Source organism: Mesocricetus auratus, unplaced genomic scaffold, assembly GCF_017639785.1.
Source record: "Mesocricetus auratus isolate SY011 unplaced genomic scaffold, BCM_Maur_2.0 Super-Scaffold_100006, whole genome shotgun sequence".
Lineage (NCBI taxonomy): Eukaryota > Metazoa > Chordata > Mammalia > Rodentia > Cricetidae > Mesocricetus > Mesocricetus auratus.
The window spans coordinates 12,009,437-12,031,905 of record NW_024429190.1 but is presented as its reverse complement, the minus strand read 5'-3'; the positions used below and the strand labels follow the sequence as shown (position 1 = coordinate 12,031,905).

At 50.5% G+C, this 22,469-nt stretch overlaps 2 protein-coding genes across 4 annotated transcripts; one reads left to right on the top strand and one right to left on the bottom strand.

The window, feature by feature from the left end:
• Positions 1–182: 182 nt before the first annotated feature.
• Positions 183–11,162, top strand: LOC106021050 (SEC14-like protein 3). The gene is made up of 12 exons (XM_040746825.1): positions 183–336; positions 1,522–1,597; positions 1,841–1,884; positions 2,021–2,080; positions 3,027–3,215; positions 4,045–4,140; positions 4,843–4,903; positions 6,544–6,627; positions 9,126–9,232; positions 9,565–9,704; positions 9,793–9,962; positions 10,687–11,162. The coding sequence occupies exons 1-12, from the start codon at positions 283–285 to the stop codon at positions 10,806–10,808; spliced, it is 1,203 nt and encodes a 400-aa protein (XP_040602759.1). The 5' UTR covers positions 183–282; the 3' UTR covers positions 10,809–11,162.
• A 6,757-nt stretch (positions 11,163–17,919) lies between these two features.
• Positions 17,920–22,218, bottom strand: Mtfp1 (mitochondrial fission process 1). Of its 3 annotated transcripts, none has more exons than XM_040746823.1 (5): positions 21,834–22,218; positions 20,860–21,380; positions 20,106–20,233; positions 19,555–19,787; positions 17,920–18,714 (listed from the first exon to the last, which is right to left on the bottom strand). In XM_040746823.1, the coding sequence occupies exons 2-5, from the start codon at positions 21,302–21,304 to the stop codon at positions 18,642–18,644; spliced, it is 879 nt and encodes a 292-aa protein (XP_040602757.1). In that variant the 5' UTR covers positions 21,305–21,380; positions 21,834–22,218; the 3' UTR covers positions 17,920–18,641. The 3 variants fall into 3 exon arrangements, with proteins under 3 accessions (XP_040602757.1, XP_040602758.1, XP_005068976.2); XM_040746824.1 differs by having other exon boundaries at positions 21,969–22,218; XM_005068919.4 differs by having other exon boundaries at positions 20,860–22,218.
• Positions 22,219–22,469: the final 251 nt, after the last annotated feature.

Sequence of the window (22,469 nt, the reverse complement as noted above, 5' to 3'; positions counted from 1 at the left end):
TCTCTGAGGGAAGGAAGGTCAGGCTCCCTCCTTCACAGCTGTCTCGTCAAGCAGGGGCCTCTGGCATACCCTCTGAGCCTGCTGTTTCCTCCAGACCTGTCCCAGAGCCAAGCACGGGACCGCACTTAATCCCAGTTATGTAATGTCCAATCTAAAGAATTGGCCTGGGGGAGGCGCCTGAGCCACACCCAGAAGTGGGGGCAAAAGGCTGCAGCTGGGTCTGGGCAGACAGAGGAGGCTGGGCCTCTGCCTGCAGTGGTCACTTCAGTCTCAGCCAGCACCATGAGTGGCCGAGTGGGAGATCTGAGTCCCAAACAGGCAGAGGCCCTGGCCAAGGTAAGAGAAGCCCCTCTTGTAGGACCTCAGGGGGGCGGGCTGAGGGGTGGGCTGGGAGGGAGCATCTGGACGCTGCCTCCATCCACTGATTCTGCATGCATGCCTTTGCTGTCACCTCCAAAGGGGTCACATCCTGCACAGCTCAGTGATGTCAGTGCTCACCCCAACAGGTGTTACATGTGGGTGACATGTGCAGAAAAGTAGACTTGAACTTGCCCAGGAGTCAGACCCAGAGAGCTCTACCTGGCAGTTGCCCTCACCACCTCCTCCCTCCCTGCCCCCTGGGTAGGAGCTGTGGTCCTCTGATATATTCTTCTTGCCTGGGACTGAAAGGGAAGCCAGTCTGTAGGATCCAGATCAGAGAGACAGGAAGAGGGTCGTGTGTCCACGGCTGGAGGGGAGGAGGACCTTTGATCATGAGCCTCTCTCTCTCTCTCTCTGTCTCTCTCTCTGTCTCTCTCTCTCTCTCTGCCTTCCTTTCTTTCCTTCAGATCCACGTTTTTGTAAAAGATGGGAAGATGAGTAAATGCACAAAGGGAACTCGGAAAACACCCACAATCCTCCCTCTCCATTCACCGCCCACACATCTACTGCCCCTTGCATTCATCTGCCCATCTCTCCTTCCTTCATCCACCATCTCTCCTTCCTTCATCCGCCATCTCTCCTTCCTTCCTCTGCCCATCTCTCCTTCCTTCATCCGCCATCTCTCCTTCCTTCATCCGCCATCTCTCCTTCCTTCATCCGCCATCTCTCCTTCCTTCATCCGCCATCTCTCCTTCCTTCCTCTGCCCATCTCTCCTTCCTTCCTCTGCCTATCTCTCCTTCCTTCATCTGCCTATCTCTCCTTCCCTTCATCCGCCCATCTCTCCTTCCCTTCATCCGCCATCTCTCCTTCCTTCATCCGCCATCTCTCCTTCCTTCATCCGCCATCTCTCCTTCCTTCATCCGCCCATCTCTCCTTCCTCTGCCCATCTCTCCTTCTTTCGGCTTGTTTGCCTATTCCGGATCCACGCGTCCACCCGCCCTGCCTTCTGCCTTTGTTCACACACGTGCCATTCTTCCATCCACCCCCCACGCCACTGTTAGACTGAGGGAGGGAGGGAAGGAGCGGGGATTAATGAATCTTGGAGTTGAGAGGCCAAGGCTGGGTGTGAGAAATATGCCAACATGCATCTTTCTTTCCAGTTCCGGGAAAACGTCCAGGACGTGCTGCCCGCCCTGCCAAACCCTGATGACTATTTCCTTCTTCGCTGGCTCCGAGGTGAGGGAAGAGGTGGGAATGTTGGAGATGAGGGGACAGCAAGAGGACCTGGGTCCCCCACAGCTCCTTAACAATCTGTGGCTCTCAGGATCTGACCATTCCATCTTGCTTCACATGCTCAGGGGAGGAAGGGGCAGGGTCCTACTCAAACTCCCCAATGCCCACCCCCCCATTGCTCTCACTAGTTAGGGACAAGGCAAGACAGCCTTGTCCCATCTTCACCCCCCCCCCATTTTTCCTCAGCTCGGAACTTTGACCTGCAGAAATCTGAGGCCATGCTCCGCAAGGTAAAGTGCCACCCTGAGGACTTGGAGACGGTGTTCATTCGGGGATGAGGGGGACAATCAATGCCTTCTTCTACTCCCATGCCCTTTATAGGGAGCTGGGAGCCCCACAGGGCCTAACCGCCCCTTTCATTTTCAGTACATGGAGTTCCGGAAGACCATGGACATTGATCACATCCTTGACTGGCAGCCCCCAGAGGTGAGCCCCCACCCACAAATACCATAGTCTGTGTGGGCATATCACCCAAGCAGCCTCTGGTCGCTGGAGACCATGAGGGCAGAACAGCAAGCAGACGTGCCCTTGGGAGCCATTATCCCCACAGGGACTTTTCTGTAAGAGTAATGAATAATCCTGCATCAAGAGTCCCAGCCTTGGCAGGACCTGGTGGTACACAACTTTAGTCCCAGCACTTGGGAGGCAGGGGCAGGTGGGGGTAAAAGTCCCAGTTATGAGTTCATTTAATCACCTGAACATTATGAGGCAGGTGTAATCATCACTTTTGTCCAGAGAAAAGCCAGCAACTTGCCCAAAGTCCCACAGTCCCATGGTGAGGCTGGGATTTGAGCTTGTTCCTGTCTGGCCTCCCAAACTTGTATCTGAGCCACTGCAGCCAGTCAGTCCCTTTGTGCCCCCACCGCAGAGCTTCAAAGCATACTCTCCATGTGGGAAAACAGCAGCCCGTCAAGGGTGGTACCGCACTGGGGTCACAGTAACATGATGGTCACAGCTGTGGACAGTATGCCGTGTCTGCCAGCATTTTTTAGAAGGGAAGAGTCTAAAGCATCTTGTGCAAGAGGAGGTGGGATGGAGCTCAGAGAGGTGGCATCATTTGCTCAAGGACACAGAGCAGATCTGCTGACCTTCAGAACTGACACTCTCTACCTCTAAACAAGACATGGAAGACGTTGCAGGCAGGGCCAATGAGCCCAGAAGCCTGAAGCCAGGCTGGGCTGGTACTAGGCTTTTGCATTTACAGCTGTGAACAAGGCCCTCCCTTGCAAGACCCTCAATTTTCTCACTTGGGACAGGGTAGGTCAATGTTTTGGCCCACGGCAGAGTATAGACTTGAGACTGATAGATTGGTCAGATATGGACCCCCAGAGAGGTATTTGATGCCGAATGTCATGTATCTTTCCATGCCCAGGTGATCCAGAAATACATGCCTGGAGGCCTGTGTGGCTATGACCGTGATGGCTGCCCTGTATGGTATGACATCATCGGGCCACTGGACCCCAAAGGGTTGCTTTTCTCAGTTACCAAGCAGGACCTGTTGAAGACCAAGATGAGGGACTGTGAGCGCATTCTGCATGAGTGTGACCTGCAGACAGAGAGGGTGAGGCTCTAACTGGATGGAGAGGGTGACTGGAAGCAGGAGAGGCTGCCAGAGGACCACAGTCCCAAGAACACCCCAGTTCAAATAGCTTCACTGCTCATCAGTTGTGTGAACTGAAAGTTTCTGGCCTCTCTGAGCCTGTCTCCTCACCCTTGGCAGGACAGACTGCAAAGAGTAAAGAGCAGAGATGATGACAGTGAGGATGCTCCCCAGCTTATGAGGGGTTCCTTCTTAATAAACCCACTCTAAGTTTAAAATACCGTTGGCTGGAGATACGTCTAAAATGCCTAACCAGTCAGTATCATAGCTTAGTCTGCTGTCCCAAACATGTGCAGAGTACTTTCATTAACCTACAGTTGGACACTGGAGGACAGCATTATCCTGAATATTGCTAGCACAGAAATAAATCAAAATTCAACATTCAGACTAAGGGTTTGACTGAATTTGTGTTGCTTCACACCATCATGAGATTTTTAAAAAGCATTGAATCCAGCTATTGTCAGCGAATGGATGGGTGGGTGGATGGATGGGTGGACTGATGAGGGTTGGATGGATGCATGAATGCATGGAGGATGGGTGGGCGGACTGATGAGGGTTGGGGAGTGGGGGTGGGGGTGGATGGATGGATGGATGAATGGGTGGGTGAGTGATTGGATGAGTGGGTGGGTGACAATAGATGGACGAGTGGGGAGATGTGTTTATTCTTGGCCACTTGCTACTCTGAGGACAGAGTTGAGGTTTGGAAGCATCCTGGGAGGTCATGTACTTGGGCCACCAACTCTCAAGCCTATACTTTGACCCTGGTGCTGCCCCTTCCTTATCCTCACAGCTGGGGAGGAAGATAGAAACCATTGTGATGATATTTGACTGCGAGGGTCTGGGACTGAAGCACTTCTGGAAACCTCTGGTGGAAGTGTACCAGGAGGTAAGGAGGCCTGGGGTAGACACACACACACACACACACACACACACACACACACACACACGCACGCACGCACGCACGCACGCACGCACGCTTGGGTGACAAACTTGGTCTGCTTTGAACTTGCAGTTCACTTAGAACACAAATTAATACAAGGTGGTTTCCTTCCTGGCCCCCACCCCCAAAGGAAACCTTAATAGGACTGCTAGAAAGTCCACAGAGCAGACCTTGAGAGAGCACAGGGCCTGTTTCCATGAACAGCCCCAGCCTGTCGCTCCCTTACTCTGAGCCCTGGACAAGTCATCCACCCGCACGCCCAGCCTACCCCCACCCCCAGCCCAGTCCTCCTGTGACCCCACTCCCACCCTCACCCCCATTTGCCCTACACCCCCACCATGTTTCATGTTCCTCAGCTCTAGAACCAGGACAGTGGGACGGGGAGGCTCAGTGAGTCTCTGAAGCATGTGCACAGTGCTGGGCACATACTGAACATCTGGCATGCGTGTAGTCACACAATTTATCATCTGCTTATGTGGTTACTATGAGCATTGGTTCTAACAGTCTGAGGTGAGAAGGCTCCCTTCAGAGATCAATGGAGGTGATACCAAAAAGGAAAACTTCTCTCTTAAAACCTCCAGGCAGGAGATACAAAAGAGGGGAAGGGGAGAAAGTACAGGCTCTGAGGGGGCTTTCTTGGCTCCACAGTTCTTTGGCCTCCTTGAAGAGAATTACCCAGAGACCCTGAAGTTCATGCTCATTGTGAAAGGTAAGTGTGAAGTAATTTCCCCTGCCTGGGCCTCCATACCCTTATCATCCACGCTCATGGGCTCATAGCCTTCTCCCAGGGCTGTTGGGAGAGGTTTGTTTGCTGACTGCATGCCAACCACTTGGCTCTGTCCCAGAGGAAGGGCTCAGGAAATGGTAGCAATTGACTTCACCAGCTCCTCTGGAAATGCCCCTTCCCCTCTCCCACCCATCAGTATCTCTCCTTCCTTGGCCTGCCTTTGGCCCTAAGCTGCCCAGGCGGGCCTTGAACTCACTCCGTAGCCCACAAAGGCCTTGTACTTGTGTTCCTCCTGCCTCAGCTTTTGGAGAGTATGAGATTGCAGGCCCGCACCACCATGTCTATATTCCTATTCATTCGGGTTTTCTTTCTTTCTCTTTTTCTTTTGGAGGGGGTCATTCTGTATTTGTTTGTTGAGACAGGGTCTGACTGTGTAGCTCTGGTTGTCCTGAAACTCACTCTGTAGACCAGGCTGGCCTCAAACTCACAGAGATCCACATGACTGTGCCTCCTGAGTTCTAGGACTGAAGTCATGCACCGCCACCACCCAACTCACTGTGTTTTTCTGAGCAAGTTATCTGCTCCATGAAGACTCTCAACCCATGCCTGCGGTGCACGTTCCAGGCCTGGCACCATTCTGGGTGCTCACTAGTCATTTGGGTGGCTGTTCCTCGGGTAGGAGGATAGATAGAAGGACAGGACGGCTTGTTTGGTAGTTGGTTAACTCATTGCTTGGCTAGTTGTCCAGTTGATTGGTTAGTTGGTTGTCTGACTAGCCAAGTAACTAGTGATGAGTTAGAGAGTTAACTGGGCTGGCTGACTGATTGACTGGCTTTGAGCTTGGTTGATTGAATATCTGACTAGCATTTTGGCGACTGGGTGTTTGGGTGGTTGTAGTGGTCACACCTTAGGGAGTGGCTTCAGGTGTGGCCACCACCCCAAGTCTACTTTTTGTCTAAATATTTGTCTAAATATTTACACAATGATGGTAAATAACCACCGTGGTCTTCCTGCTCCTGGAGATGCAACCTCTGCCCTTCAGGATACTCCAACCACCACCCAAGGGAGAGAGAGCCAGTCCCTCCTCTTCCTTATAAGATATCAGGTTTGCACACCTGAAGCCATGCCCTAAGATGTGGCCACAACCCCAAGTCCACTGGCGGAACAAGATGCCACTACAGGTGGCTACCCGGCATGTTGGTTAGCTGGCTGGTTTGTTCTTCAGCTGAATTTGCATGGTCAGCTGGCTCTTTGTATGAAAGGTTGGTAGCTGAGGAGAGCAGCTGACTGTCTGTCTAGCTGGTTGGTTAACAGGCCAACTGGTTTTCTGTTTGGTTGACTTGGTGAGTTTGACTTCAGTGAGTTGGTGATTATTTGTTAGCAGACTGGTCAGTTTGGAAGGCTGGTTACCTTATTGGCTGGCTGATGAGGCTGGTGACTGGCTAATTTGCAGGGTGGGTAGGCAGCTGATGGATGGATGATAGTTAGTTGGCTATTCCTTGGGTTAATGGGTCAGGGTCTGGGCTGGCCAAGTCCATCATGATTCTGTAGTGGGCTGTGTCCATTGTGGAAATGTGGCCCGGTGACTTGATTTCTCCATTATTCTTCTTGTGTCTTCCCAGCCACCAAGCTGTTCCCTGTGGGATACAACCTCATGAAGCCATTCCTGAGTGAGGACACACGGAGGAAAATTGTGGTGCTGGGAAGTGAGTTGTTCCCAGGGCCCTGTCCTTGTGCCTCACATATAAGCTGTAGAGTGATGCTGCTCCTTGGCCCCTTGCAGCACTCAGCATGAACCTGCAGTCACGGGCTCCTTCTTCCCCAGCTGGGGCCCACCATGTAGAGACAGGTCATCTCCTAAGCCTATGCCCGGCCTTAGCCCTCGGTGAGTGAGGAGCAGGGCTTCCATGCTCCCCACCCCTGTAAGTCTCTGCTCCGTTGCTTCTCAACCTGGGCTCTAAGTGCCCTGGCTTCCTTTCTGCACTCGAATCCCCAGTGTTTCTAATGGCTACTCAGGCTGAGGAGGAAAAGCAAAGAAGGGAGTCGGACACGAAGGGTCTGGATAAATGCAGAAGGATGCATCTGCTCAGTGAATTCTGGGCAGCCACAGAAGCCATGCTGCGGGTGGATATTGCTTTTTGTTGTTTTGTTCTTTGAGGTGGGGTATTATGTAGTTCAGGCTGGCTTCAAACTCACTAAGCAGCCAAAGAGAACCTTGAACTCCCGATCCCCCTCCCTCTAACTGATTACAAGAGTCCCCCATCCTACCCAGAAATTTACAGCTTAATAATGGTAAAAGAAATAGTGCCAAGTGGGAAAAAATGGAAGCAGATCAGAAAGCCATACGGTGAGCGGGGACGACTCAGTCAGTGATGTCCCCCCTAGTAAGTGTGACAAACTAAGTTCTAGCCTCAGAATTCACGGTGAAAAGAAAAACGTAAGTGTGCTAGGTTTGTAATCCCGGAACTGAGGATGTGGAGACCTAGGGTTCACTGGCCAGAAGCCTAGCCTGACTGGTGATCCCAGGCCAATGAGAGCCTTATCTAAAAAAAAAAAAAGAAAGAAAGGAAGGAAGGAAGGAAGGAAGGAAGGAAGGAAGAAAAAGAAAGAAAAAAAAGAGCCAACAGCAACAATGAAAAAAGTAGATAGGCCCTGAAGAATGCTGCCATAGGTTATCCTTTGACCTCCACGAAGGAGCACATACTACATGTTCATGTGCACACACATGTACACCTACACACAAGCCATATGGACAACATAATTTGTTTTTCTAAAACTAAGTGTACTGGACCAGAATGATGACTCAGCTGCCACCTGGTTGATGACTTGAGTGTCACCCGGAACCCACACAGTAGAAGGAGAAAACTGACTCCCACAGGTCATCCTCTGACCTCCACATGTATGCTGTGATATGTGACCTCTCCACACACAAAATAAATAAGAGTATTTAAAAATAGTAAAACAAATATATGCAAAACAAAAAGATTTTAGAAGGAAATACAAACAGAAGATCATGCTTCTGAAAGGTATTGTTTGCATTTTCCTGTTTTCTCAATTTTGCATGTATGTAAGTAAGAAACACAACTTACTTTTTACGTTTTGTTTTGTTTTCTGAGACAGAGTGGCCTCAAATTCACCATCCTCTTGCCTCAGTCTCATGAGTGATGAGACTACCATTGTATGCCATTGCCCCGACAAGAGTTGTTTTTTAAAGTGGCAGAAGTGGGCTGTGGGTGTAGCTCAGTCACCAAGCATTTACCCAACACATGGGAGGCCCTGAGGTTCATCCATGGTACAGTAAAATAAGTAGATAATAAACAGACAGACAGACAGATAGGTAAATCGGATAAAATGAATAAAACAGATTCTCTAGCACAAACCAGTGAGCCTGAGCTTGGAGGAAAAACCCACCTCCCTAGCAGAATGTTCAGACATCTGACTATGTGAACCGAGGATCTAGACATGGGAGTAGGAGTCTTATGTTCCTCACTTCTCTTCCCAATACCCCAGCTCCTGCCTCTGCCCAGCTTCATTATGATGGATGACAAGATAGCCAGGTTGTAAGGAGGTGTCAAATCCTGGTTCAATGTGAACCCAAGTCTATGCCGTCTATTCCCCTCGGTGTCCCACAAGGCTCAGTACATTTGGTCCTAGCATTCCAGGCATTGTGATATTTCCCATTTCCCACCAGAGAGAAGGAATATTCCACAGCCATAAGGGTCAATTTAGGTTAGCCACAGGGCTAGGACCACAGCAAGACCCAGAACCCCTGGAGGATCACATATGAATGACAGTAATGGGCCTTATATCTGATGGTTGTAGTGATGAAAGGGACGGGTCTCTCTAGACAGACTTGCTACCACCACAAGATCTGACTTACCGAGTAATCTCAACAAGGTCCTGAGCTCATAGGGCTTTAAAGTCGCCTTGAGACAGTGAAACAACTATCAGCTTTCCTACCCATGACTGGGAGACCTTCAAGAATGCCCAAGCCCATCAGCCAAGGGCCAACATGTTTCCATAGCAACTGGATGCTAGGAAAACCATTTCCTATAGCCTGAGGTCTAGGAGACTTGAAAGTTATTCCTGGCAGCCTAACACCCACAGAGCTTGGAGACCCAACTTCAGGGTACCCTGGGAAGTGCGGGGGGCTGTTTGGTCCCTTCCACACCTGGTAACCTCCATTCAACCTCCCCACTCCCAGACAGCTGGAAAGAAGGTTTGCTGAAACTCATCAGTCCTGAGGAACTGCCTGCTCATTTTGGGGGGACTCTGACTGACCCAGATGGAAACCCCAAATGCTTGACCAAGGTACACAGAGCCTGAGGACAGGAAGAGGTTGGAGGAATAGAGATGGGTTCCTTTCCCACCGCCTATCCATTCCACAAACATCTTCAGATAGACCCCTGAGAATAGAGACCAGGTATTGAGCCCGGGGGGCAGGGGGGCAGGTGTCCAGTTTATTAGGAGCTCCTGAGAAGATATGCAGACAAAGGTGAAATGAAATTTCGATTTGGATATAAGCTGGAAAAAGAAGCTTCCAAGGGAAGTGCTGTCCCAGCCCGGAGAGCCAGGAAAGGGTTTGGGGAAGGGGAGAAGAAATGTCCTGGTGATGATAAAAGTGACCTCAGAATCTGTTATAGATCAACTATGGTGGTGAGATCCCCAAGTCCATGTACGTGCGGGACCAGGTGAAAACTCAATATGAGCACTCGGTGCAGATTAGCCGTGGCTCCTCACACCAGGTGGAATATGAGATCCTGTTTCCAGGCTGTGTTCTCAGGTAAGGGGGGCAGACCATCACTCCGCCCCGGCTGGGCTCTGACCTCTCAGGGACCCATCACACTGAGCAGCAGCCTAATCTCTCACAGGTGGCAGTTCTCCTCTGACGGTGGGGACATTGGCTTTGGAGTGTTCCTCAAGACCAAGATGGGGGAGCGGCAGAAGGCCGGGGAGATGACCGAGGTGCTACCCAGTCAGCGCTACAACGCCCACATGGTGCCTGAGGACGGGAGCCTCACCTGCGCAGAGGCTGGTGTCTGTAAGTCCATCCCAGCTGTGCATGGGCTCCGAAGACAGGAGCCACCTTCCGCACGGTTTAAAGGATGAACACAGGCAGTGACCCCTTTCCCCAGACACATACCAAGAGGAATAGCCCAGGTTAGAGCCTTCATTCATTCTCAAGTCATAGTCATGAACACCCAGTGTGCAACAAGGGTCAGAGGCACATGAGCCCCGAGGACTGAGAGTGTTGGGCCACAGGACACAAGCAAAGGACACTAGAGCAGGGCTTTCCCCCAGGAGGCTGGGAGAAGTAAGCCCCCTTATGCACAGCCTCGCAGCTGAATGCCATGTTATCTCAGCTCCTAACAGCCTCAGTGTAGCTGCGAAAGTGCAAAATGCTGCCCAGCCTGGGAAGGATTGTTTGTTGGGTACCACATAGTCTGAGGATTAAGACAATTACTTCAGGCTTTGCCTAGCCCCCACTTTGTCCAGGAGAGCTAGGAGGCCTCTGTTTCTCTCAATATATGTCTCAGCATGTGAGCATGCAGATGTGAAGACAATGGGATGTAATTAACACCCATTGTCCTCACTCTCTGATGATGCAACTAAAGCCAGGGTTGAGTGAACACCAGGAGGAGGTAGTGTCAGTTTGCAGGCTCTGCTCAGGGTGACAGATCCCACAGTAGTAAAAGGCACAGTGGGAAGTTGTACCAGTTTGGTGAGCACAGCCCGAGGGAACTAATATTCCATTTGTCTCCTAGATGTCCTGCGCTTTGACAACACCTATAGCTTCGTCCACGCCAAGAAGGTCAGCTTCACGGTTGAAGTGCTTCTCCCAGACGAGGGCATGCAGAAATACGATGAGGAGCTCACCCCTGTCTAGGCGAATCCCCTAATTTCCAGGCACCCCCAAACCTCTGCTTTCTTTCTACTGTCCCTTTCATTCCTAAAATTGATCATTAGTCCAACTGACTGTGTGACACCAGTGAGAAGAGAAAGAGAGAGTGGAGAAGATCTGTCTGCTGTAATCAAATTGTAAAAGCATGAAAGAGGTTGGAGGACATAAAGGTTGCAAAAGAGAAAGAAGCAAGAAGGAAGATAAGAAATGAATGTCACTGAGGTCCAAGAATAGGAAAATGATTGGCTGACCTTATCTATCCTAAGACATTTGTGCCCGACTCCCTCTCTGTGAACAACTTAAGATAAAGAATATCCGAGTCCTTTTTACTTCCACTCACCACATAGTAGATGCTTCGTGTGTTCCTGAAAGTTAAACAGAGCGCCAGAAGGCAGGTGACTCCCAGGAGTGTGAGGAAGAGAGCAGACAGTAGATTTCAGCACCCCGGACAGAGACACACTTGGCGAAGACCCAGGCCATGCAACCTCACAGTGGTTTCCTTTTGGGAGTTTCAGACACAAAAGCTCCATGCCTCTGGCAGGAGGCACCTATTCAGGGTCATGGGTTCCACCCATTATTCTTATAAACACCTTCTTCCTTTTGAGCTCACATTTTAAGCGATTAAAATAATTTTCCCCAACTGCAAAAGCAGTCACATCCTACTCGGGCTGCTGTTGGGCAAAGCAACGACAGCTGTTGTTTGGAGAGGCTTGTCACTATTCCAGGTACTTTACAAGTTTAGCTCGTGTCACTTCACACCACCCCAATACACCTCTCAGAGAGGCTCAGAGAGGCTAAACTAGCCACTCAGGCCATATGGTTTTAAGCGACAGATCTAGGAGCTGAGTTTTTTGTTCCTTATTTATTCAGAAGGCATTGCTCTAAATTGCACCATGATACCCCCCCACCCACCCAAAAAAAAGACCTTGCTTTGACAAGGAGGTAAGGAATAGTTTGATTGTCCTGCATCCTTCAGAAGAGTGTGCTGGGTATCCCCACCTCTCCAGTCCCTTTTTATAGATGGAAGAGGTAATCACCCCAGTTGTACAGCTTAAGCAGGTTGTTCAAGGAGCCTCAGAGAGGCCTGGAAGGGGCTTGTACTCCTGTGCCTGGTGTTCTGCCCTCTGCTCGTGCTGTGTCTGTAGGGATGACCACCTGATGCTTACCACACCCCTGGGGAACTGGAACCCGGCTTCCAGTTTCTTTTTCAACTTCCTGCCCCACGCAAGGTACATAGACACTGGCTTGAGTCCCCGGTTCCTGACACAACTCATGCCAAGAGATGATTAGTCCAAGAATGAGAATGGACCAGAACCCAAGATCCCTACTGGTGCCATGAGCTGCACCTTGGGAATGAGCTAAAAGCTAAGTGTGAAGCCAGACTCTCACCAAGCTAATGTTATTCTGTGGAGGGGAGCAGCGTCATGCACACACTTAAGGGCATAGGCTCTCATGCCCGTCTTATAGATGGGAACTGTCTTAGGGCTTCTATTGCTGTGATGAAACACCATGACCAAAAGCAGCTTGGGGAGGAAAGGGTTTCTTTCGCTCACAGTTTCATGTAACAGTTATTCATCAAAAGTAATGAGAACAGGAACTTACACAAGGCAGGATCCTGGAGGCAGGAGCTGATGCAGAGGCCATGGATGGGAGCTGCTTACTGACTTGCTTCCCAGGCTTGCTCAACCTGCTTTCTTATAGAATCCAGGGCCACCAGCCCAGGGACAGCACCACCCGCAGTGAGCTGAGCCTTCCCCAACTGATCACTAATTGAGAAAATGCCTTACAGCCTCAATGGAGGCTCCCTCCTCTCCGATGACTCTAGCTTATGTCATGCTGACACAAACCAGCCAGGATAGGAACTGAGTTTCCAACAGCACTGGATCCATTTCTTCAGGCTGTGGAGGTAGAGTTGGATCAGAGCCAATGTGCCCACTTTGCTTGATCATCTTTCCAAAGACTGCCCCTCCTTCCCGAGTAGGCAGGGGAGGGGACAGCAACCGGAACCGCAAAAGAGGGCAGGAAGGTGAGGAAGAGAAAGCTGTCAAACCCTGAAAGAACAAAAGGGTTGTATTGGATGGTACTTAAATGTATTCAATATCTAACATTGAAGTCTAACTGAACATCCCAAATCTTTTCAAAAATATTTACTTGTTCCTTGGCAATTTCACAATGTGTTCAGATCATATTCACCCCCTCCTTCTCCCATTCCAACTGCTCCCAGAATCCCCCACGTCTTCACAACTTCATGTCTTCTTTTGCTTTCCTAACCACTGAGTCCAATTAATGCCACCCATATGCACAATACTCATGGATACAGGGCACCAGCCACTGTAGCACGGGCAACTCATTGTCGAAGAAGATAGACTCTTCCAGAGGCCACCAACTACCAATGGCTCCTCAGCTCAGTGGCAGGGCCTCTGGGGCCCCGTCCCTTTATATACTGGAGTACTGTCTGATTTGATGGTGTGCTGGCAACCATAGCTACTGTGAGTTTGAGTGTATTGGCCCTATCATACCTAGAAGACATCATTCCACTCTTCCCCAGCCTCTGGCTCTTAAAAACTTCCTGTGCCTTGCATTGTAGGGAGTGACACAAATGTCCCACCCAGGGCTTGAGTACTCCACTTACTCTGCACTTTGATCACTTTGAGTCTCTGCACTAACCAGCATGTGCTGTGTAAAGAGTTTCTCTGATGCAAGTGAGAGTTGCATATGGGTAAAAGTTAAGTATTTAAAAGGTATTGTGAGACTATATTCCATTAGCAAAATAATAGCAGTAGGTTCTATGACCTCTTGGCCAGGTTTACAGTACCAGGCATGAGTTTCCTCCTGCAGAGCTCTAGACCTTAATTTCAATTAGAACAGTCGGTTACCCCAATGAGATCTATGCCATCATTGCACCAGTGGCCATATCTTCCCAGGCTGGCCATTATTGCAGCCTACAGGGTTCACATCTGGGTGAGAATCCTCATGGCTTTTCTCCCCCATCAGCCTGCACAGCACCTCCTGGCTCTGTGACATCTAGCCATCAGGGAGATGTTTCAGGTCATTACCAGCTTGTTTTCTCCATGTCCTGTGATCAAAGTGTGTGGTGTCTTCAGTAGCTGTAGTTGAAGTCTTACTTATTCTAGTAAGGCCTGGGTAACCAAGAGTGATGGCAATAGTCTTATTGTTTGGGGGGTGTCTGTGGACCCCACATCAACACCATGACAAAAGGTGTCCCACAGCCGACATTGGCTTTTTGTTTAATTATCTATGGTTTCTGGGAGAAATGTTCTGTATAAGATACTGTTAATGGAAATTTAAAATAAATGTATTTTTATCGAGTTTGTAAAACAGTAGTTTTCTTTTTAAAAAAGATGTCTTTATTTATTATGTATACAGTGTTCTGTCTGCATGTATGCCCACACGCCAGAAGAGGGCACAAGATCTCATTACAGATGGTTGTGAGCCACCATGTGGTTGCTGGGAATTGAACTCAGGACCTCTCTCTGGAAGAGCAGCCAGTGCTCTTAACCTCTGAGCCATCTCTCCAGCCCAAATCAGTAGTTTTCATGTAGCTTTTCCTTTTTATATATTGCTTTTCCAAACATCCCTATCTACACATCATCCTGTATTCTACCTGGCTAGTCTATAATAAAAGAACGAGGGAAAGAAGTGTGAGGGGGGCTAGAGAGATGGCTCAGAGGTTGAGAGCACTTCCTGATTTCCCAGCTCACAAACACCTGTTACTTTAGATCCAGGGGATCCACCGCCCTCTTCTGGCCTCTATCAACATTGCACCTATGAGCTCACAAGCAAAAGCATTTTTAAAAAGAAGTGAGAAGGACAAAAAGAATTGAGGAGAGAGGGTGGAAGAAAGAAGGAATAAGTTCACCCAAAGAATACAGTGTGGCTGAGACATGAAGATAGCAAGTCTGAGACCAGTCTGGATTACAAAATAAGTCCCAGACCATCCTGGACTACGTGGCAAAATCCTACAAGAGCCTTACCACGTGAAGCGCTGGCACTCTGGCCACTAGGAACATTTCACGATGTTATCAATGACCCAGTTTGACCAGCCAACAAGGGCATGTTAAGGCATGCTGCCCGCTGTTGGAGATTTTGAGGATTCCCTAAAACTAGCCAGGGCTTGCCAGGGAACCAAACTGCCAGGATGTTCTAGAACAGAAGCCATAAGGCCTGGGGGCTGACTGACCATACATACTCACCGCAGCCTCCCGCCATCACTCTCTCCTGAAGTTCCCTGGGGTCCATCATAGGCCCTGCTAGCCTCCTTTGGGGTGGACCTTACCCTCTTCCTGCTGTACTAATAACCCCTTTGGGCATATTCCATGTGAGCCTTAAGGAGTCCAATAGACTACCCTGAATCAAACAAAGATCCTGCCATGAGAAGAACTTAAGAGTCTTGCAGAGAGAGCTGGGCAGTGGTAGTGCACACCTTTAATCCCAGCACTCGGGAGGCAGAGACAGGTGGATCTCTGTGAATTGCAAACCACCCTGGTCTACACAGCACATTCCAGGACAGTAAAGGCTATGCAGATAAACCCATCTCAAAAAAAAAAATCCTGGAGAGAAAGAGTGGTCACCAAACTCTTGCCAAGCAACTCCTGGGATAAGGGAAGGGCTCGCTTGCCATATGTTTTCTGGGTCATGAGGTGATTCCCCAGCCAATCTTTGGCAGCAAATACCTCAAAAGTGCTGAGATGGCAGCCAGGGTCTGAGGCAGACCTTATCTCCTCTCCTTGGCTCTGCCTGAAGCTACAAGTCAGGTGCCACCAAGACCCTGACCTGGGTCCTCACAGCCTAGTTCTGCCAGGGAGGCAACCTCATTGTAGGGAGGCAAACTGTAACCAAGTCTGGATTATCAGGGGCCTTTGGATTCCCATGACTATTGGTAAGGCAGGAGAGGGGCTCTGGAAACCAAAGCAAGCTAATTATAAGTTTCAAATTTATTTTCTCCTTTTTTTCACTCTGTAGACCAGGTTGGCCTAGAAATCAGAGATCCATCTGCCTCTGCCTCCCGTGTGAGGGATTAAAGCCTTGAGCCATCATGCCTGGCTCAAGTTTGTAAACCCAAGAGTTTGGAAGACATGTAATTCTTTGGGCCTCCTTACACTCAAGGAGAGTAACCAAGTGCTGCCCACTCTTCTGTTAGGAGATGCTTGTCTTTACTGCCTGCCTGGGGCGTCTATTGTTCTGTTTAACCCTCCTAATAACCCTTTCCTAAAGTCCTCTGCTGCAGCCGCAGGTAGATCACTTCACAGATGAAGAAATTGAGACTTTAGGTCACCTAGGTAGAAACCCAGTAGAGCCACCCCTTAGTAGCCACAGAGGATCATCTTCAAGACAATGCCATCACTGTTATTAAAATTGGAGGACACATAAGTCCCTTATATAAGGTGGCATTACGATGGCTTGAATCTGACTTTCCATCATCTCGGGATCACTGGTCACACCAAATAAAAAAAGAGTGGCCATTCCTTGATACAGGAGCAGGCTCCCTGGGGTCTTTTCCAGACCATTGGAGTACCAGAGAGCCAGGTTCTCAGAGGCCAAGGAGGAACAGACCTGCCCCATCAACAGCTGTATTTAGAGGCTTCTAGAAGTCACTGAAGGTCAGAGTTCCTCAGGTTGCAAGTGCAGGAGGTGACTGCTATGATTCCTATACACATTTTCCAGCTACTCCTCTCAGCCAGGTGTGTGAAGTTCTAAGTGCACAAGTCCTCAGGGAGGGGGCTTTATCTATACAGCCATGGGAAGCCTTTATCCATACTGGGTGCTGGCCTTTCTGTGTGGCAGCTTGAGGGTCACCCATGCTCTGTAAGTCAGCCTAATGAACTCGTTGGCTCCCCAGGGTGAACCTCGGTGGAAACAAACTTTGGTTTGTCACTGGGATCTCTCGGGATGAGTAGATGCTGCCTAGTACCCCCACCAGGGGTGACTTTCAGGACACAGTTACTATAGTTAGTCCTTCTTGTTCCTAATTTACAAATTAAACCTGATCGCAGACATGCAAGTGCCGGGTAAGACACCGTACAGAGGGGCTGATGGCATCTGTGGTTTGAGGCACCCTTCAAAGGAAATGCTCTGGCCGTCACCTATGAAGTGTGATGCTGTTCCCAGCTGTGTTCAAGGGCTTCACTGGAGGGGGGGGGCATAATGGGTGCATTTTCGCCACGGAAATGAACAATGGAGACTTCTATCCTAAAGAAGCCGGTGGTTAAACACTGACCAGCAACATACTGCTCTGGCCTTCCCCCTAGCCAGGAGGAGGGTAGACAGCATGGCTGTCATTTCCAGATCTAAATTCTAAGGATCAGAGAAGGCAAGTGACCTAGCATAGGCCTCACAGCATAAACAGTCACAGGTAAGACTCAGACATGCTCCTCCATCCATTTTCCTTAAAGTTCCATTTCATTGTTATAGCTAAGTAAAAGGTCATTATGTGCTACATCTTTATTATCCATTCGTCTGTTGGCGGACTGGTTCCATGTCCTCGCTATTGTGAGTACAGTGGCAATGAACAGGGATGTACAAGTGTCTCTGAGTGTACAGAGCTCTTTGGGCATAAACCCAGGAGTGGTATGGCTGGGTCACAGTCATTCTAGTTTCCATTGTTTGAGGAGCCTCCACACTGACTTCCGTAATGGCTACACTAGTTTGCATTCACCAGTGGAGGACATGGGTTTCTCTTCCTCCACATCTTCTCCAAATTTTCCAATCACTTCTTACAAGGTCTAGAATACAGTCCAGACACCTACCACAGACCAACTGGACGATACCACACCACCTTTCAACACAAAACACCCTCCCATTTCTCCCCACCTTAATCTTCATTTCAGACCCTCCCTCCCTCCCTCCCCCTCTCTCTCCCTCCCTCCCTCCCTCTCTCCCGCCCTCCCTCCCTCTTTGGTTTCTTGGATCTGCTATTCCTCTTGAGTAGGCTTGGGGACATCCCTCCTTTATTCTCCCCACGCCCCTTCCCATAGAGGCAGGAAAGCAGCTGACTTCTCCCTCGGTTTACCCGCTCCAGAAGAAGGGTTGCTGGTGTGGTTGCAACCCTGCTTTCCCCCACGAAGGAAAGAAGATACCATTTTTTAAGGGTTTATTGGGTAGCACTTGGGTGTGTGATTGTCCTGCCTCCCGCAGCAGGGATGGGCTGGCCAGAGGCTCTGTCCTGAGTGTCCCAAATGCTGCACCTCTGTGCTTTTCCCTAAGTCACTCAGCCACATTTTCACAAAGTGACTTAGAGCAGTCGAACAGCCTGGTCCTCGGCTTGTCACATGACCTTAGGCGTACCCCTTGCCCTCTCTGGGCTTCAGTGTGGGAAGGTATAACTTTTCCATCAGAGGACAGGCCCAGAGGCTGAGAGGTACCTTGGTGGTTAGAAACGCTGGCTGCTCTTACAGAGAAACCAGGTTCAGCTCAGTTCTCAGCACCCACGTGGTGGCTCACAGCCATCCCTAACCCCAGTTTCAGGGGTTCCAATGGCCTCTTTAAACCTCCAAGGGTGGTGCACAAACATACGTGCATGCAGGTGAAACACTTACGCACATAAAATAAAATACTTAAAGATTTTTTCTGAAAACATGGCCAGCCAGCGTTCACTCCCACTCAGCACAACCACTGCCATTAATGCAGACAGGGTCGGGTCCCACCTCTGGGACTCGCTGCAGCCACCACTCCTCAAGGCCTTTGTCACTAAGCGTCCATCAGTTTGAACCCACTCCGATGCCAGTGTCATGGACCCCAAACAGCCAAGCATCTACATTCTCTGATGAGCGGGCCGGCCAGGCTGGGCACAGGGAAGGATCAGGAGGAGCTGGGCTTCCCCACTGATGGGTACAGTTTGCGCAGGCTGGAATCCAGGAGGAAGTCTACTGACCTACAGGGAGAGAAGGCATGGTGAGCAGGCAGCCAAGGGTGAGGGAAACACTAGACTACAGGGAAAGACTCCGAGATACAGGGTGCCAACAGCAACCAGGTAGAACCCACTTTATAATTCTCCTCCCACTTGGACTACTTGGGAAAGTCAAACTTAACTCCTGAGAATAACAACCATCTTCCTTTTCTTTCTACAGTTGGGTAAACTGAGGCACAGTGGCTAAAGCACTCACTGTGAGGCTCAGGATTGGTTATGCACACAGACCCCTCTTCAGACAACACATTGGTCTATTTTGATTGATACTTGTCTCTAGTTCTTTTTAAGACTTTTAAATGTATTTCTGCATTTTTTTATGTATGTAAGTATCCTATTTGCATATATACCTGCATGCCAGAAGGGGGCATCGGATCCTATTATAGATGGTTGTGACCCAGCACTGAACTCAGGTCCTCTGGAAGAGCAGCCAGCACTCTTAACTGCTGAGCCGACTCTCCAGCCCAGTCCTACCTCTTAGTTCTAAGAGCAAGCACATGACCCAGGGTTGACTAATCAGGACAGTGGCTCAGACATGGGTACCCTGAATAAGCCAATGAAAATCTTCCTTGGGATTTTTGCTATCACGATGGACATGTTGGGGGGGGTCGCTGAGGGACATGGCAGGAGAGTGAATGAGACCAACAAGGAGAAAAGCTGGAGGTCAGGAGCTCCCTGCCAGCACCACTCTGATGCCTGGGTCCAGCCACGCCTGGGGGACCGGTGCGGACCCTCGCCTCTGCGGCTGTAGCTTGGGCTCACAGCTCTCAAAGCCCAACTCCACCCTGAGGCCAGAAGGGCACCTACCTGTCTATGGGGTGGATGATGACGGGGATGGCCAGCAGCCCGAGTGTGGTGGTGGTCCATTTGCGGACAGTCAGGGGCCAGCGGGTCATAGTACCCAGGGCGTAGAGGGAGGCAGCACACAGACGGTTGATAGTGAACCCCGGGATGGCTACGGAGGCCAGAGATTGCCACACAAAGGTGTCTACCACGGCCAGGGCCACTCTGGTGCTGCGGCCTGCTTCAGGGCTTGGCGCCTGGTAGGGACAAAGACATTTAACCCAGTTGGAGCAGAAGCAGGAAACCTGTGGACCAGGGAGGAGGGAGGAGGCAGAGGGAAGCTGAGAGAGAGGCGTCTGGGCTGAACATTCAGGGGTGGGGGTGACTTGTCTACATTCAGAAGTGCCGAATGCCACTTCCAACCCACGTGGCTTGCTCGGCCAGAGGATGAACTGTCCTACTAACAGGGTTAGCTTATGGACTTCACGATGCTAATGCGGATAGTACTGCCCCACATGCAAGGCTGCACACTGATCCACACCAGGATGGGGTTGGAAGGGTAAACTAACTCTCACCTCTCCTGCCTTCTTGCCTTTGTCTAGGGCATCAGCCAGCACGTAGGAGCTAGACACGCCATAGCTCAGCCACACCACAGCTGCAGGCACCATGGAGCGGAAAGCCTCCCCCACTTCATTAGCATAGCCTGGAGGGAAAAGACATTTAATTACCTGGCCCGCGGGCCGTTCCACAAGGGGGCGCTTCTAATACTAGACTGCTGAACTACAGTGGGGCAGGTGACCTCGGTCAAGTGACTTTACCTTTGGTTTCTGAGCTGTGGACTGACGCTCATTGGTCAGAGTCCCCAGCTGTGGTTATGGGGATCTGCACCAATGAGGCAACCGGGTGGCCAGCGAATGATTTGAGCGTGGGCTTCACTAAATATCAAAGCCTTCCAGGGCTCTACCTCAGTCCGCTCTTAAATCTCCCTTCAAGAGTGCCTCGTGTTCAGCCCTTTTTGCAGAAGAGGAAACTGAGGCTCAGGAAGAGCCAGGTAATAGCAGGCGGTAGGACTCTAGATCCTTTCTAACCCCACGGCTAGTGCGCGGTCGTGGCAGATGGCAACCCACCCGTTCCGCTTGTGCCCCCAGCAGAGTCCCGTGAACAGGGTGTTGTGTGACCTTGGACAAGTCCCGAGTCCTCTCCTGAACCCAGTCTCCTGCCGAAGCCGAATAAGAACTAAACTCTTTCCTTTTAGACTACAGATCCGCACATCCCACAACCACCTTCCCAGAGTGGTGGGGTCGCTGCGGATCTCACTCCCACGCTCACCCAGGTAGCGCACCCACGTGTCCCGGTAGAGGTCGCGCTCGGAGTCCTGCCGCTGCTGCTCCGACATGACTTCCCCAGCACGGTCCCAGTCACTGCGAGAGAGAGCCTCAGGACCACTTCCGTTTCCACTAGCACGCTGCTTACACTGGGCAAGGACCCGCCAGAAGTCCGAGGCTGAAGGACAGGTCGGTCTATCGCCACTGCAGGGAGTGTCTGAAAATTGCCTTGTACACCCACGCCCCTCTCCTAGGCTTGCATCTTGCAGATAGTTGTGTTTTCTCCGAGCAGTTAATGCAAAGCTCTCGCAGACATCGTTAGTTTTTGGAGCTAAACAGGTCAGGGATTCAATCGGTAGATGGCATCTTCTTAGGTGTGCGGCTTGTAGCAACGCTGTATTTCTGTGGGCCTGAGTTCGTGTGTAAATGCGAGGCATGCCAGCACTCATTACCTTAAACACGAGGACTAATTCGTTTCAGTCAACGCGGATTTGCTTTCTTAAGCTCGTGCACTGCCACCGGGCCCTATTTTACAGAGGGGAAATAGAGGAAGGTCGTGACTCACAACTGTCAGGTGAATCTAGGCTAGGTGTTTACAGACGGTGGCGAACGCTCTAGAGAGGAGGGGGCCCAGACCCTCAGTCCCTGCTCTGCGGCAGCATGTTTATCTATGACACACTCTGAGCTAACTGGATCTTCCTGGGGGCCAGAAGTCAAATGAATGAACAATCTAATGAGGAGTCAGGGTTTGACATACAAAACTCCAGGGAAATGAGCAGACTAAAAAGGAGAGAGTCGGAGTTACTTATGAGGTGAGCCCTTCCCCTGCAGGGGAAAGGCACTCTGAGATACCAGAGCGGCAATGGTGTGGCCCCGGAGACACTTGTGTCACCTTGTAGATATTAGCCACCTCCTCTCCAAATCCCAGTGCCCACGTCAGCTAGACAAAAGAGATGTTCAGTGGCTAACAGCGCTTACCCCTCTTCCAGAGGGCTCATAGTCCCCAGCGCCTACGTAGACGGCTCACAACCACCTGTAACACCACCTTCAGGGCATCTGACGCTTCTGACCTGCACACGCGTGGTACACACCCACACAGAGACCCACACGTACACGTGGATGCCAATAAAATTTGTCTAAAATCTTCAAACATTTTTACAATTCCAGGCGGCTAAGAACAGGGTTTCTGTGCAGTTCTTTTAGCTTTTTTGCCAGTGACTAAGGTCTGAAAGGCTGACTTCCTATGAAGGGCACCGTTTTCAGCCTGTGTCCTCACAGGCTCTTGAGGGTCAGTGGGGCCGGGGCCAGGCACGGGTGCAAAGGGCAGATCGGTGTGCAAAGGGCAGATCGGTGTGCAGGCCCGGTAGTGCTGGAGCGGAATTGGGAGACGGTCCCTAAAACCACGTGACGCGAGTCCCCAGCCTTCCTCACAGTTACACCCGTTGCAGACGCAACACACGCTCGGCGCCCCGTGCGGGTCGTTGCACCCGGCACGTCAGGAACCACCGAATAGGGCGGGGTCTCCGCCCTCACCGTGAAGGCTGTCGGGAGCATCTTCATGCCATGAACAAAGATGGTGGATGACGCTCATCGACTGAACCAATCATAAGACAG

Excerpts from the sequence above, each read along its gene's own strand:
- Mtfp1 (XM_005068919.4), bottom strand. The coding sequence starts at position 21,304 with ATGAGTGCTGGCATGCCTCGCATTTACACACGAACTCAGGCCCACAGA. Across the intron at positions 20,234-20,859 it reads CACGTGGGTGCGCTACCTGG|GCTATGCTAATGAAGTGGGG; the intron begins GTGAGCGTGGGA and ends TTTTCCCTCCAG. Across the intron at positions 19,788-20,105 it reads AAGGCAAGAAGGCAGGAGAG|GCGCCAAGCCCTGAAGCAGG; the intron begins GTGAGAGTTAGT and ends TGTCCCTACCAG.
- LOC106021050 (XM_040746825.1), top strand. The coding sequence starts at position 283 with ATGAGTGGCCGAGTGGGAGATCTGAGTCCCAAACAGGCAGAGGCCCTG. Across the intron at positions 2,081-3,026 it reads TTGACTGGCAGCCCCCAGAG|GTGATCCAGAAATACATGCC; the intron begins GTGAGCCCCCAC and ends TTCCATGCCCAG. Across the intron at positions 3,216-4,044 it reads GTGACCTGCAGACAGAGAGG|CTGGGGAGGAAGATAGAAAC; the intron begins GTGAGGCTCTAA and ends TTATCCTCACAG.